The sequence below is a fragment of the Schistocerca gregaria genome, chromosome 1, assembly GCF_023897955.1.
Source record: "Schistocerca gregaria isolate iqSchGreg1 chromosome 1, iqSchGreg1.2, whole genome shotgun sequence".
Lineage (NCBI taxonomy): Eukaryota > Metazoa > Arthropoda > Insecta > Orthoptera > Acrididae > Schistocerca > Schistocerca gregaria.
Genome location: NC_064920.1, coordinates 1042156766 through 1042173774, shown reverse-complemented (window position 1 = coordinate 1042173774; position 17009 = coordinate 1042156766). Strand labels below are relative to the sequence as shown.

The 17009-nt window shown below is 43.9% G+C and overlaps 1 protein-coding gene across 1 annotated transcript in view; it reads right to left on the bottom strand.

Moving 5' to 3' along the window:
• The window catches only part of LOC126280330 (uncharacterized), a 20989-nt gene extending 3980 nt beyond the window's left edge, over positions 1–17009 (bottom strand). The window contains exon 1 of the mRNA XM_049979758.1: positions 16903–17009. Within this exon, the coding sequence (XP_049835715.1) occupies positions 16903–16972 (70 nt within the window). The 5' untranslated portion in view covers positions 16973–17009. The remainder of the gene's footprint in view (positions 1–16902) is intronic.

The following is a 17009-nucleotide window of genomic DNA, read 5'->3' as shown; positions in this document are numbered from 1 at the left end:
AACGAGAAAGCAGCAACTGGGAGAAAGGGTTTCTGGCTCTGTTTAAAGCGGAAACGGTAAGAATATGTTACGATATTAATTTTCCCATAACTTATGCAGCTGACATGACCAGAGCTATACAAAGTATGACTTATCAAAGGTCGGTGAGATTGGTACTGATGCGGCAGCACCATCGTCTGCTAATGAGGTTCTCTGTGTGGTAGACTCAGGCTCGACGTCCGAGGTAACACGTGAGAGAGGCTGCAGAAAAATAAAAAGTTCGATAACTATGAGAAGACACGGCTGACTCTAGTATGTGGCTTCTTATACTCATTGTGCTGAACGTCCTTGTGGTGCAAGAGGAGAAGAACAAAATACAGCTAAAGTTTCTAGCTTAGGAAAGGATAGCGTCAAGTAGAAGAAACGGCAAAGACTGCGACAGACGTAAGATGATTGCACGTGTAGATGCCTGCAACATAATTTGTAAACACCGCTCACTCATTAGGTCTAGGCGCTACAGTCTTGAACCGCGCGACCGCTACGGTCGCAGGTTCGAATCCTGCCTCGGGCATGGAAGTGTGTGATGTCCTTAGGTTAGTTAGGTTTAAGTAGTTCTAAGTTCAAGCGGACTCATGACCTCAGAAGGTAAGTCCCATAGTGCTCAGAGCCATTTGAACCATTTTGAACTGATTAGGTCTCAGGCCTGTTCCGTCTAGCCGCTTGCTGCCTCCGAGGAGCGATCTATGATTGTGTGACACGTGACCCTCCAGCCGTTACTGCCAGCAGATAAATTCTGATGCTGCTGACGCTTCTTTGTTCAAACAGCTGCCTGAATACCGTTCCAGACCTCCGTACCCCAGAAAAAATTGGAGGAGATACCGGGAACCGAAACCAGGTCCTTCCGCAATGAAGGCAGCAACGATAACCATTTTTTTTTCTGTACAGGTCTTATATCATTACTGAATTATTTACAAAATGGTTCAAATGGCTCTGAGCACTATGGGATTCAACTGCTGTGGTCATTAGTCCCCTAGAACTTAGAACTACTTAAACCTAACTAACCTAAGGACATCACACACATCCATGCCCGAGGCAGGATTCGAACCTGCGACCGTAGCAGTCGCACGGTTCTGGACTGCGCGCCTAGAACCGCAAGACCACCGCGGCCGGCTGAATTATTTACACAAAAATTATGTTAATTAAAGATGCAGTCTGCTTGTCAGACGCATGAAGACGAAGCATTCCTCTAGGTACGTATTCACACCTGTACCAGTTTATATTTTTTATGTTTTTTTTAAATATTTGTGACTACATTACACTGAAGAGAAAAACTGCAACACCAATAAGGAGCTGTGTGGCGTAAATTACAGCTGGCAGGCGTGTTTCTACATCACAATGCGATCTCTATTCAAATTTCGCACCAGTCACGTAAGAGTATCGCCAGTTGTGCCACAATGAGGAGGCAAATTAGGTTGCTTTAAATACACGTTGTAACGGTCGTGAGAGCTAGTTACATTTGAGACTGGATGTGGTGTGATGATGTTAGTCAGGAATGCCTTGAAGGCGAGAAAGACGCCATTATCAGACGCCGTTACCAACACCTCACTTAATCTGAACAAGGTCGTTTATGAGGCCTGCGATAATGCGGAAAGACTTGGCAGGAATGTTGCCACAGTACATGACTGCTGGCAACGGTGGTGACAAGACCGTACGGTCGCAAAAGACAGGGTTCCGGACGGCCACGTGGCACTGCCGAGAGGAAAGACCATTGTGTTCGGAGTAAGGCTCTGGTGCATCACTCTGCATCTGTAGCAGCAATCTGAGCAGCAATTGGCACCACAGTGACACAATGAACTGTTACAAATCGGTTACTGCAAGGACAGCTCAGCACCAGACGCCCTGTAGCGTGCATTCCACTGAGCCCAGACCACCGCCATCCGACGCCATCAGCGACTACAGTGAAGTCGGGCGAGAGCTCATTGGAGGACATCTCGCACATTGGAGAACAGAGTGAAGGTCTGTTTGGCTTTCTAATGGAAGCTGGTTGTGCCTTAGTGCCAATAATGGGGGTGTTTTTGTTAGGAGATCAGTTGACGAGCTGCAGCCAACCTGTCTGCATGCTAGTCACATGGGGTATGGTCTGGGGTGCGATTTCATATGAGAGCAGGAGCACAATCCTGGTGATCCCACTCACCCTGGCTGCAAATTTGTATGTCAGCCTGATGATTTGATCTTTTGTGCTTCAGTTCACTAGAGGTCTTTTCTCAAAGAATAACTACCGCTATTGTAGTCCAACATGCTCCACGGAGTGTCGACATGTTTCCTTGGCGTGCTCTATCACCATATCTTTCTCCAGTCAAGCACATCATCATACAACACCTCCAGCGTCGTCCACAAACACCATGACCGGCCAAGTACAACAGGCTTGGGACTTCATCCAACAAACTGACATCCGTTATCTGTACACCACAACACATTACAATGATCATTAATGTAACAGCATTACATATTTGTAATGGATTATCAAGAACCTACATTAACGTGTGATCTTGCAATTTTTTTTTTTTTCTAGTCAACAGTTTTCTGAGTGGTTTTATGCGGCCTGCCACGAATTCCTCTCCTGTGCCAACCTCTTCATCTCGGTCTCGGAGTAACATTTGTAACCTACGTCCCCATATATTTGCTGGATGTATTACAATTTCTGTCTTCTTCTACAGTTTTTGCCCTCTACAGCTCCCTCTAGTACCATGACGTCATTCCCTGATGTCTTAACAGATGTCCTATTAACCTGTTCTTTCTCCTTTTCAGTGTTTTCCACATATTCCTTTCCTCCACAATTTTGTGCAGAGCCTCCTCATTTCATACTGTTGTGGTTGGCAGGAGAGCCAACCGGGTTTTTCTAAAGGAGGCCGAAATGCACGCGTTTTTGCTCACGCAGGCTGGCGTGAGATCTGGAACATGACAAGGGAATTAGAAGTGAGAAAAAAGGACGTAGCTGGTGGAATACTTAACTTTAATCCATTAATGACGAACGTCGCTCTTTATGGTACATAATTCACAATATCAATACTACGGATACTGGCGCCTTGCTAGGTCGTAGCAAATAACGTAGCTGAAGGCTATGCTAACTATCGTCTCGGCAAATGAGAGCGTAGAAGTCAGTGAACCATCGCTAGCAAAGTCGGCTGTACAACTGGGGCGAGTGCTAGGAAGTCTCTCTAGACCTGCCGTGTGGCGGCGCTCGGTCTGCAATCACTGATAGTGGCGACACGCGGGTCCGACGTATACTACCGGACCGCGGACGATTTAAAGGCTACCACCTAGCAAGTCTGGTGTCTGGCGGTGACACCACACTTACCTTATCAGTCCACCTAATTTTCAGTATTCGTCTTGCTATGTTAACCATGTAAATACACTACTGGCCACTAAAATTGCTACACCACGAAGATGACGTGCTACAGACGAGAAATTTAACCGACAGGAAGAAGATGCTGTGATAAGCAAATGATTAACTTTTCAGAGCAGTCACACAAGGTTGGCGCCTGTGGCGACACCTACAACGTGATGACATGAGGAAAGTTTCCAACCGATTTCTCATACACAAACAGCAATTGACCGGTGTTGCCTGGTGAAACGTTGTTGTGATGCCTCGTGTAAGGAGGAGGAATGCGTACCATCACGTTTCCGACTTTGATAAACGTCGGATTGTAGCCATCGAGATTGAGGTTCATCGTATCGGGACGTTGCTGCTTCCGTTGGTCGAGATCCAATTACTGTTAACAGAATATGGAATCGATGGGTTCGGGAGAGTAATACGGAACGCCGTGCTGGATCCCAACGGCCTCGTATCACTAGCAGTCGAGATGACAGGCATCTTATCCGCATGGCTGTAACGGATCGTGCAGCCACGTTTCGATCCCTGAATCAACTGATGGGTACATTTGCAAGACAGCCGGCCGCGGTGGTCTCGCGGTTCTAGGCGCGCAGTCCGGAACCATGCGACTGCTACGGTCGCAGGTTCGAATCCTGCCTCGGGCATGAATGTGTGTGATGTCCTTAGGTTAGTTAGGTTTAAGTAGTTCTAAGTTCTAGGGGACTGATGACCACAGCAGTTGAGTCCCATAGTGCTCAGAGCCATTTGAACCATTTGAACCATTTGCAAGACAACAACCATCTGCACGAACAGGTCGACGATGTTTGCAGCAGCATGGACTATCAGTTCGGAGACCATGGCTGCGGTTACCCTTGACGCTGCATCACAGACAGGAGCTCCTGCTATGGTGTTCTCAACGACGAACCTGGGTGCACGAATGGCAAAACGTCATTTCTTTCGGATGAATCCAGGTTCTGTTTACAGCATCATGATGGTCACATCCGTGTTTGGCGACATCGCAGTGAACGCACATTGGAAGTGTGTATTCGTCATCACCATACTGGCGTATCACCCGTCGTGATGGTATGGGGTGCCATTGGTTACGCGTCTCGGACACCTCTTGTTCGCGTTGACGGCTGTACCCTTCATTCGATCCCTACGAAACCCTACATTTCAGCAGGATAATGCACGACCGCATGTTGCAGGTGCTGTACGGACCTTTCTGGATACAGAAATGTCCGACTGCTGCCCTGGCCAGCACAATCTCCAGATCTCTCACCAATTGAAAACGTCTGGTCAATGGTGGCCGAGCAACTGGCTAGTCACCATAAGCCAGTCACTACTCTTGCTGAACTGTGGTATCGTGCTGAAGCTGCTTGGGCAGCTGTACCTGTACACGCCATCCAATCTCTGTTTGACTCAATGCCCAGGCGTATCAAGGCCGTTATTACGGCTAGAGGTGGTTGTTCTGAGTACTGATTTCTCAGGATCTATGCACCGAAATTGCGTGAAAATGTAATCACATGTCAGTTCTAGTATAATATATTTGTCCAATGAATACCTGTTAATCATCTTTCATTTCTTCTTGGTGTAGCAATTTTAATGGCCAGTAGTGTATACTACCTACATAAATGTATCACCGAAATTTCATTATTCAGCATTAATTATTTTTTTGGTGTTTTGTTACACTAAATACTGTCGGCAGTAAATATCTGTTCCTTAGCTACAAGTAGATAAGCAGACTGTATAATGGCAGCCTAAGCAGTGGTGTAAGTGGTGCAGAGGTCGCCAGCTCTAGCTGGGCAGAGAGCACTTCTTTACTGTCTTGAGTTTCACATTCCCCACCTATTCTACACCACTTTCTTCACTCTGAGAAAATAGCACCATTTACAGGTCTGCGAAGATGTGAAGTTCGCCACTCTCCGGTGTCGAAACACCAACTGAAGTGAGTTAAGTAACTGCGACCTCTGTGTTACATTCGTGAGGCTTCGTTCGTTTTATTAACAGCTGATGAAGAGAAACGTGGCTCATATGATGCTTCAGAAACATATGTTTTTGTATGGACACCAGTTTTACACCGCCCCTCACTTTTGCTGATATTACCACTAGCTGGAAAGATGCCAGAAAGAAGTCACGAACGCTGCAGCTTAACGTCCCGTCGACGTCATACGAGGCAGATCATCGGCTCGGATAGGACGTCTATGTCGCAGGAAATCGACTACGAACTGTTATTGTAAGGAAGCACATTAGTATAAAGGACACCATGAGAAATATTGGACGGTAGAAAGAAGGTTCGAGCTCCGCTCCTTCCAAATATGACACTCGCGCTACGGTGGTGCTGGTTTAGACCCTTGTCCAACCATCATGAAGTAGATTTTCTGTGGTTTCCCTAAATCATTTCAGGAGAATTCCAGGGTGGTTCTTTTGGAAACTATATGGCTAATTCCATTTTCCAACCTCGTCCTACCTCAGTTCGTGCTCCGGTTCTAATAACATCGTCGTTGGCGGCGCGTTAAGCCCTTCTTGTCCTCACCCTTCCACCTTGCATCAGCAAATCGTCTTAGCCACTGCGCTATTCTCTTCACAGAAATAACAGGCACTGTATCAGAGGTCACAAATTTAGTAGACACTGTTATTGAAATAAATATTACAATAAAATTTTTCTTGGCATCAAAAAACAGCATCGTTAAGTAACTCCTTCAAAATAATTGTGTAACGACAAGTAACACGCAAGTTTCCAGAAAGAGATTTTCACTCTGTAGCGGAGTGTGCGTTGACATGAAACTTCCGCTCTGATTAAAACTGTGTACCGGACCGAGACTCGAACTCGGGACCTTTGCCTTTCGCGGACAAGTGCTCTACCATCTGAGTTACCCAAGCACGACTCACGCCACGTCCTCACAGCTTTACTTTTGCCAGTATCTCGTCTCCTACCTTCCGCACTTCACAGAAGCTCTTCTGCGAACCTTGGAGAAGTAGCACTCCTGGAAGAAAGGATATAGCGGACACTCGGCTTAGCCACAGCCTGGGGGAAGTTTTCAGAATGAGATTTTCACTCTGCAGCTGAGTGTGCGCTCATATGAAACTTCTGCAAGGTTCGCAGAAGAGCTTCTGTGAAGTCTGGAAGGTAGGAGACGAGATACTGGCAGAAGTAAAGCTGTTAGGAGGTGGCGTGAGTCGTGCTTGGATAGCTCAGATGGTAGATCACTTGCCCGCGAAAGGCAAAGGTCCCGAGTTCGAGTCTCGGTTCGGCACATTATTTTAATCTGCCAGGAAGTTTCAACACGCAAGTTAACTCCCTCCAGTCTATCTATGTCTGTGAACAATTATCTCTAAACAGAGATAAAGTCCTCAGTTCGAAAAGACAGCACGGGATGTCAAGCTTAGTTCTGCAAACTGTTTACTGCGAAAAGTCTGAAAATATTCTCATGAATTGTCGGCAAAAAAAAGGAACTGCCCGCTTCATTGTTATTGACGCAGAGAACAGCAGTGTAAATCTAGCACACGAAGAATGCTAAATAGCAACAGAACGAGGTCCTGCAAGCTACCAGTTATTTGGCAGCTCTTTTCCAACGCAGTGTCCGTACACTTTTGGCTGCATAGAGTAATAAGAGAGACTCTAGGTGCTGAAGTCTGAAGGGAAGTCCTCGAAATTTTCTAAATACTGACAGCACCACTTAACTGAATGAAAGTGATGATGTAGTAGTTGTAGCAAACATAGCACAAAAACAAACCTAAGTAAGACAAATAAGATTTCCTAACTCTTTTAAAAAATATGTGGAGCAAAATAAAATTTGAAAAGTAAGATTAAAGTTTAATGGCCTGTCGATGATTGTCTCACTGGAGACGGAGTACAAGATCGGGATGAGGAAAGACCGGAAAGCAAATCGGCCGTGCCCTTTACAAATGAACCATCCTTGTAACGCTCTTACAAGATTTAGGGAAACCGTGAGGAACGTAAATTTTCATCATTTTTTACTTGAAGGGTATCACAGCCGTAAATTTGTTAAAGGGCAGTGTCCTGTTTCACCTTGAATGTTGCCTAATTAACAATTATTTATTTTATTACGCTTCACATTATAGATAAATCTCAGCTTTACAGGCTGTCAAACGCTATAGGTACCAACCAACTGCTGTTATACATCCGACTACAAGCAGCGGACATGGTACATTCGACAGCGAGAACTTGCAAGTGCATACACCAAGTTTAACACAGAATATTTACTGAATACTGTGGTGGCCTTCGTTGCTACTGGCATGTTCCTAGGCGTTGTGTTTGCTGACTCCCGTGATGACAAAAAAAAAAAAAAAAGAACCTGGGCGAAATTGGAAATAAAGTAAATACTAGTCAATTAATCAACAGCCCTCGTGGGTCAATGACACTGTCCTTTAACTAAATCTGGAGGGCTGTGTGTGGATTTCAGTCGCTTCCCTCCCAAACCCCAGCCCAGTGCATTACTAAATGATTACGCCGTCAACCAAAGTGTCACCAAAAAAGCACAAATGTGAGAACTACACCCAAATCAGGGTGACCTGGCAGCTACTCTTGTGCCTAATAGCATTTCCTTGCCTTAATCATCGCAATACCTCAAGTGTCTACGAGACACAGCTGTGCAGAGCAGTTCACGATTTTAATTAGTTCCATATACATCAAAATATATAAGACTCTGATCGATTAGTCGGGACTAACGTACGGTTACGCACTGGATTCAGCTCTGCAGTGTCCTGTTGGCTGAGTTCAACAAGCGACACGTTGATGGTGATCCGGCTGCTCGGTGGAGGGATGTTAATCTTGGCAGCTCCCTTTGTGTTATTCGTGAACTGTAAGCTATGCGTCAGCAACAAGTTCCACCCTCTCGCTCCTCACAACATCAACAAAAATGCGACACTACGTCATGCATGTGCTCATCATCCCCAGTTATGTGAGAAACTTTCGCTAAAGATACTTGACATGAAGCCGCCCAAATACGCCAACTACACTGCGCAACAGAATTAGAGGATACTTTTTCCGAACACCATAATCGTCTCCCATTGAAACGCAGAAGTTTGAAATTTGGCTCAAGGATGGCTACAATCTCTCTCTGTAACAGTGCCATACCCCGGGCTCGGGGACGCTTCAGACTGTAATGTGTCGACTCAGGCGAAAACACGTCAGAACACAGAAGTCCATAAGGTGGGTTCATTATGTCACATTAGCACCATGCTTCACCACAATTCTGCCCAATGCTGCTGTGGACGTGTCATAGGAAGGGAATGACGTCACAGACCCTTTTACTCACATATCAGAATGTAGATGAAGATGAAATGGAAGATATGATACTGCGTGAAGAGTTTGACAGAGCACTGAAAGACCTGAGTTGAAACAAGATCCCGGGAGTAGACAACATTCAATTAGTACTACTGACAACCTTGGGAGAGTCAGTCCAGACAAAACTCTACCACATGGTGAGCAAGATGTATGAGACAGGCGAAATACCCTCAGACTTCAGGAAGAATATAATATTCCAATCACAAAGAAAGCAGGTGTTGACAGATGTGAAAATTACCGGACTGTCAGTTTAATGAGCCAAAGCTGCAAAATACTAACACGAATTCTTTAAAGACAAATGGAAAAACGGGTAGAAGCCGACCTCGGGGAAAATCAGTTTGGATTCCGTAGAAATGTTAGAACACGTGAGGCAAAACTGACCCTACGACTTACCTTAGAAGATAGGTTAAGGAAAGGCAAATCTACATTCCTAGCATTTTAGACTTAGGGAAAGATTTTGACAATGTTGACTGGAATACTCTCTTTCAAATTCTGAAGCTGGCAGGGGTAAAACACAGGGAGCGAAAGGCTATTTACAATTTGTACAGAAACCAGATGGCAGTTACAAGAGTAGAAGGGCATGAAAGGTAGGCAGTGGTTGGGAAGGGAGTGAGACAGGGTTGTAGCCTCTCCCCGATGCTATTCAATCTGTATATTGAGCAAGCAGTAAAGGAAAAAAAGAAAAATTTGAATAGGAATTAAAATCCATGGAGAAGAAATTAAAACTTTGGAGTTCGCCGATGACACTGTAATTCTGTCAGAGACAGAAAAGGACTTGGAAGAGCGGCTGAACGGAATGGGCACGGTGTTGAAAGGAGGATATAAGATGAGCATCAACAAAAGCAATACGAGGATAATGGAATATAGCCGAATTAAATCGGGTGATGCTGAGGGAATTAGAGTACGAAATGAGACACTTAAAATAGTAAATGAGTATTGCTATTTGGGGAGCAAAATAACTGATGATGGTCGAAGTAGAGAGGATATAAAATGTAGACTGGCAATGGCAAGGAAAGCATTTCTGAAGAAGAGAAATTTGTTAACATCGAGTATAGATTGAAGTGTCAGGAAGTCGTTTCTGAAAGTATTTGTATGGAGTGTAGCCATGTATGGAAGTGAAACACGGACGATAAATAGTTTAGACAAGAAGAGAATAGAAGCTTTCGAAATGCGGTGCTACAGAAGAATGCTGAAGATTATGTGGGTAGATCACATAACTAATGAGGAGGTATTGAATAGAATTGGAGAGAAGAGAAATTTGTGGCACAACTTGACTAGAAGAAGGGATCGGTTGGGTAGGGCATATTCTGAGGCATCAATGGATCACGAATTTAGTATTGGAGGGCAGCGTGGAGGGTAAAAGTTGCAGAGGGAGACCAAGAGATGAATACACTAAACAGATTCAGAAGAATGTAGGTTGCAGTAGGTACTGGGAGATGAAGAGGTTTGCACAGGTTAGAGTAGCGTGGAGAGCTGCAGCAAACCAGTCTCTGGACTGAAGACCATAACAACAACAACAACATTCCTTCTCTTGACGCGTCTGCGAGGGAGATCAGAACCGCGATTACCAGCGTTGAAGTCACGCGGTTTTCGTATGAGTGGACAAGGATAACATTTCAGTCACACTGCCGCTCAGAATCGACACATAAAGGCCTCAAGAGTAGCACAAAGGATGCATATGAAACCACAGCTTTCTTTGGCATGTTGATTCCCACACATTTCGCGGCTGAAAATAACAGCTGGCAGTGTGATTAGCCGCAGGACGAAGTTCTTGGTAACCTTTGACACTGCTGACAATTTCTCGGACGATTCAGTCCTTTTCTAAGGACACAGTGGGCCTGCAGCGCCATTGAACGTAATCAAACACCTTTGGGTTGTAGCGCAACTGAAGTTTTTGCTCTGGTGTACGGAGTGGAATCACTAGGGACCATTCAAAACCATTCGCGGAAAACTGAAAGTCATCCAAAGTAGCAAGCAGTGTTTATGCTTTTTCAGCCCTCCTGTTTCGCACCCTCCTGCGGCTTGGTGTCGGGGGTTACGATATTGACACAACTGTAAATAAAACTGCAACAATTTCGACTTACCTCATCTGAGTAGCGCTAGGTCGCTGAACTAGCACCTGTTCGCCGCATGTGACTGGGCTGTCGGAAGGGATGCCTGTCTTGGTGGCGTCTGGAATCAGTGAATGGCGGTCTCCGTACATGAAAATTTTAAAGTGCGGCTGACACCGAGGGTGTGATACATGTGTCAATGTCGCAGGTCCCACTCCCATAACCTACCAGCCCCTCGGCAGTGATATCCTGCCACAGGAGGGAGCAAAACAGAGGTGCTGAAAAACATTAACACTATTTGCTGCTTCGGATCACGTTCAAATTTCATGTCAACGTTTCCATCGTGTGACACGTTCACGGTCTGTCTCGGCAGAATATGGTAATAAAATATAGTGCCAATGTGACTTCTTTAATCCACCATACACGTCACATGAACCTCTGATCCTTGGCCTTTGTTTTGGGATGCATCGACACCTTGCTGTCCGTAGCGTCGTCGACACCGACGCTGACGTTGCAGGGCGCCACGTTTTGTACCGTTACAGAGCAATATTGTAAGCACCTTTGAGCCAAATTTCAAACTTCTACGTCTTCATGGGAGATAATTACGGGGTTTCGAAAAAATGACCCTTCAACTGTGTTACAAGTGAAGAAAGGATGCTGAAGCTTTTCACTGTGTAACAACTCTGCTCAACAAGTTTTTTTTTACTCCATCAAATAAACCTTTCACGGTATTGCAGATTGCAGACCTATTTTGGTAAACACTGTGCCTGAATGTGCCACACAATCGGCTGACTTCCAAGGCCAAGAAATTAGATCTCAGATATTTACTGTTAAAACTGTCGATTACGTTACTAGTGGCATACACGAAACTTGTTAACGTACACGCACCGCACAACTTGGTTCATAGGTCTGATAACAAAAATGGTGATTCGCAATATGTCCTTGCGGAAGAAATATTTAACACAGCGTCGCTAACAAAAACGGTACAGCTTTTTGGACTGACTTATCACAAGGAAATGCTAATAATAATTTAATGTATCAGTCAAGAGACGACAGTTAGAAACATTCCTCGTTTTATAAAAAATACTGATGGTTAGTGTTTAAATTCTCGTCAACGTTGAGACCATTAAAGACGGTGCACTAATCAGACAAGGACAGGGAAAGAAAACCGTAGTGAGCTTTTTGAAGCAACTATTAAACGAAATATGCTTCCAACTTTATGACTTAGATCCATTCTCTGGTGCTCAGAGAGATACACAAATAAATTGCTCTAATGGAACTATGTCTTAAGAAACTTTGTGCTTTGTATTCAGAGCCAGCAACAACATATTTAAAAGTCCATTTCCGGATAAAAATTGTACAAAATTTTCATATAATCTAAAAGAAATCAAAACATACGTTGTACATGCGCAAGTACTTTTGAATTCGTCTTTTCCTTCACGTGTCTATTATTAGTTAACAGGCTTAAAATATGAAGACTGCTAAACTATTAATTTTATAAATAAAGTCTCAGGATAACACTTGTAACAGTCGAAAAAAGATCCATCGCATTTGTTAAAAGTTAAAGAACTGCTTAGCAGGATATCAGTCACATATATCCCCATACACATAAGACAACGATCTCGGAACATCAGCCTCGACGATTTCCTATTCACATCACATCAAGAGACGTTCTCCATACATCCAGTACAACAGAACTTTTCTTATGCTTGACGATTCAGTTTTTTTCATGTGCAATGATGTTTACAGAAATCTATACGTTTACCAGTTTGTTTACGGAAAAAAGTTGTTAAAAACCGCAGACAGGGCACTAAAATCGTAATTATTTGTGCTCGAGTACCAGTTGTTGTACCTGTAATGAGTACAAAACAGTATGCTCCCATTGTGCCCAAAGATTATAATGTGCATATTTAAGTTCTTTTTTTTTTATTGAATGCGTTACTGGCAAATAGAATGAAAAGATACGTAACTCTGCACATGTAACTGTTATGTGCTAACAAATAAGCAAGAAGCCGTAAGTAAAATGATTATATGACATACAGATGTTTTCATGTTTCATAATTCACGAATAATCTGAAGCATTTTCTCAACTCTCGATTCCAGAAACAGACCGTCAGCTTTCGGTTGTCAGAAGAACACATATTACTTCTGTTATTGCCGCCATTTCTCCCTTTAAACTCATGCACTGGTATTTTTTGTGGCAACAGGTTTCAGCGAGATCATCTTCATGAAAAGACTGTAAGCTTCTAACAAAAACACAATGTCTTATTTCCCTTGCTTACTTCTCACTTCCCACCCCCCACCCCTCTCTCTCTCTCTCTCTCTCTCTCTCTCTCTCTCTCTCTCTCTCTCTCTCTCTCTCTTTGTCTCCTAACAGAGATGCATACTTCGGGAAGATGAACGCTTATGTCATTTTACTGTCCATATTTCTAAGAGGCGAATTTCTTACAAACTACTGATTGTAAATATTTGCATGGCATCAATAAGACTTTCTTGCCGTGATCTTGGTAATGCAGTGATTATCCACTTCACACATGTAGAAGTAAGCTGTTAGGCGATTATTTTTGTACCTGAATATGAATTCTGTACGAAGTAAATTTCTGTAACCGTTTCTTTGCAACGACTGTTAGTAATCGACATCAGGTGTATTAAGTTTTTTTTTTCTTTCATCTATAACTTAGTGCCCAAACCATTATTTCGTTTGAGTCGAGGCAATACCTTCTGTAATCTTGTAAAGGAGTAAAACTATTGCAGTAACGTGATTTCAATACTGAGAATTAGAGCATAGGGGAAATGACTTAATATAGGTCACAGTGGTGGTCACCATAAGGCCTTCCCTCAGTCGCTGAAATAACAACAATCTCAAATGATGCAGTAAAAGATATGATCTTCAGCAAAACGACTGTACTGGCGTAAATGTGCTTCACTTCATGTATTACCACCAAATAAAGGTATATATTCACACAAATGTGCAATGTTACCGAGCGCGGCTCCATTAAATAGATCTCAGTGAAAGTATTAAGGCCGCTGAGTTACTGGTGGTTATTTTTTACCCCCATAGGTTCTGTTAAGCGTCACTCACCGGGCACAAGTTGTCTAGACGCTTTTGGTTTCAGGAGAGGCGAAGTTGTTTATTGTATATTGGTCATAAGTTGTTTCAAGACTCCGTGTTTATCTGAAATAAACCCATTTAGTTGCCCGTCTCGTCTTCAAAACACTTAAGCAATCGTCACGAAACAGACGCTAGAATTTTTCGGTGAGAGTCCTCTTCTGAGAACAGCACTCGGTGCTGGCCGAAAGCTGCTGTAGTTCAATACTTCAAAAATAGATACCCGAGAAACCATACAGGATTACAGTTCATACACTGTTTCTGGCAGTTATTTAATCAAGTCGTAAAATTACAATTTAACAACGATACAACGGGGCTTTATGTTTATGAGTAATCTGCTGCATATAAAACCTTTTCATACTAACTAAAGAAAGAAAATGCTGCAGCAAAAAATTTCTTTCCGATCATCTTACTTTCATACATCTTTTCACACATTTCTTACATCCTTCGTATAAATGACAACTGCAGGCATCGTTTCTCTGAGCTATTTTGTTGGTTGAAAAGTTTACATTCTATAAAATAAATAGAAATCAAAGATCAGTGAAGGAAAAAACTGATTTTTTCTGACTCTTCCTATTGACCTCCAGCCCTCATAGGAATATAATTACCGTTTTGCACTAGCTCCAGAATAAGCTGAGGTCTCCCTTGTTTCCTAGTAGCTTACACAGTATTTTCAACGGGTCAGATTGTTAAAAGGTGCCACACAACGATCATTCATTTTCATACGACCGAAATAGATGAACTAGGGGAGTCTTCCCCATGAGGGTAACACATCGTGTTTCGAGTCACATTCCGCTATGTGGAAGAACGCTTTCGTCTGTAAGAAACAACGCAGTCTTAACTTTCGTTTCCTACCCCCAAACTATTAGCACGATTCTCTTCCAAATCGCGTCTACCGTCTTAGTGTAGTACTAACCCATATCTGAACACAGAAATGGCACGGTAATCGTTTAGTAAAGTTGCAGCTATAAGCTGCTCATATTCTCCTACACAACAGCAGCTCGATCTGGCGTATCACTACTTTACAACGAATGACAGCATCAAATTTAAACACAACGCACCTGCCATATAAATAAAAAGGACAAATTTGTATAGGAGTCTCCCTCTGAGGGTTGCGCACAAACTTAATTACATTTATATATAAGTTCATCCACAGGTTTTGATGAGTGAGTTTGCAAGCACCGAAACATGTGGCATCAATCAGAGGCACGAGAATTTAGCTGCGCTAGGGTAGAGTAATTGGGGTTTGTGCGAGTATGGGGCCATAATGTACTAGTTACACGTTAGCATCTCTCATCAGATCTCGCCATTACACAATTGTAAGTCTCAGAACATCCACAGTCTGCCATTCCTTATTATATTAGAATATAAGGGGTGTCACAATTAATGGTGAAAACTAATTTGGGTGAAAGTATGGGGTAACCGAAGGGGCAAAGCTCTGTAGTAAATAGATTGCAGTCCTGCCGCTTGCGAGATTTTAGCGAATGCGCGGTCAAATGTAGACGTGGTGTGACTAGCGCCTCCCGTCGGGCAGACCGTTCGCCGGGTGCAAGTCTTTCGAGTTGACGCCACTTCGGTGACTTGCGTGTCGATGGGGATAAAAGGATGATGATTAGCACAACACAACACCCAGTCCCTGAGGGGAGAAAATCTCCGACGCAGCCGGGAATCAAACGCGTGCCCTTAGGATTGACATTCTGTAGCGCTGACCACTCAGCTACCGGGCACGGATGCAGAAGCGCGGTTACGTGTTGATACTGACTTCGTTCTGAAACAATTTAACAGTAAGTAGCAATGCATTTGAATTATAAACTTTTCCAGAAGTCTGCATCTAATTGGTCTCAAGTTTCACCTATAGACTACCTTAGCAGGGAATAAATAGTGCTCCAGTAAGTCAGGTTTTCTGATCACTCACTCAGCGGCCGCTTTCTTCGCATTTGTTTTTAATACAGTACTCATACCTGCGGTGTGTCAGGAATTATCTGAGACACCCCCGTATCATTTCTTAATACTCGAAAAGACTGTACAATTCGCTCCTCCTGTTCTGCGACCATGTTAATGAGAGTGCTGTCACTTCACGTGGAAAAATGTAGAAGTCAGGTGATATGTAGGCTACAGTACAGGCCTTGCTCAATCTATCCATGTGTAGCATTTCGGTGTGCTACTCGTAAACTTACATCAGCAGCAACTTGTGCCGATACACCATGTAGCACATACCACATTCCCCCCGATTATGAGCTATGAATGAAATATGAGTCCAGTTAAATAGGAATTAACCTAAAGCTGAAAATTCCAATACGTTTACACTAATATTTGTGACACTCTGCAGTGTGTGGCAGATCGTAACCAACCATTGTCCCGGAAATGGTTCGTATAGTGGAACATTTTTGCTTCTTTTCTGGTATACTTTCACTCGTGTCAGTCTTCTCTGTTAATTTCTATACGTAATGATGTAGGCCAAAGCAATGAATTAAAATTTTTACCAGCGCCAGGACTCGAACACGGGTCTCGTGCCCACTAGGCAAATGCGTTACTCGCTGCTCAACACTGGTTTCTGCCTAGTAAGTAGAAGACCTGCGTTCGAATCCTCGTGCAGGGCCGGCCGGAGTGGCCGTGCGGTTCTAGGCGCTACAGTCTGGAACCGAGCGACCGCAACGGTCGTAGGTTCGAATCCTGCCTCGGGCATGGATGTGTGTGATGTCGTTAGGTTAGTTAGGTTTAATTAGTTCTAAATTGTAGGCAACTGATGACCTCAGAAGTTAAGTCCCATAGTGCTCAGAGCCATTTGAACCATTTGAACCTCGTGCTGGTACAAATTTTAATACATTGCTTTGGCTTACATCTTTATCGTAGATAAAGGTGAGCCCAGTCTGTCTAAGGAACGTCAACTTTGTATGACTAATTACGATTGAACCTGTAAATTAGCAATCACATAACCTGGTACAGTGGAGCTCGTAAGGGAAATTTCACTTGAGATGCGGTGAGAGGCACAGTATACCAGGTATTGTTGTGAACGTCCTGAGGCCAGGGCGTCAGGAAGGGAGGGAGGGAGGAGCGGAGAATATAAGGGCGAGCGACTCACCGTCGGCGCAGCGCGGGGTGTGCGCCAGCAGCACCAGCAGCAGCGGCAACAGCAGCCTCCAGGTCGCCATGGCCGTCTTAGGCGGGCGCACCTGGCGGCGCCGATTT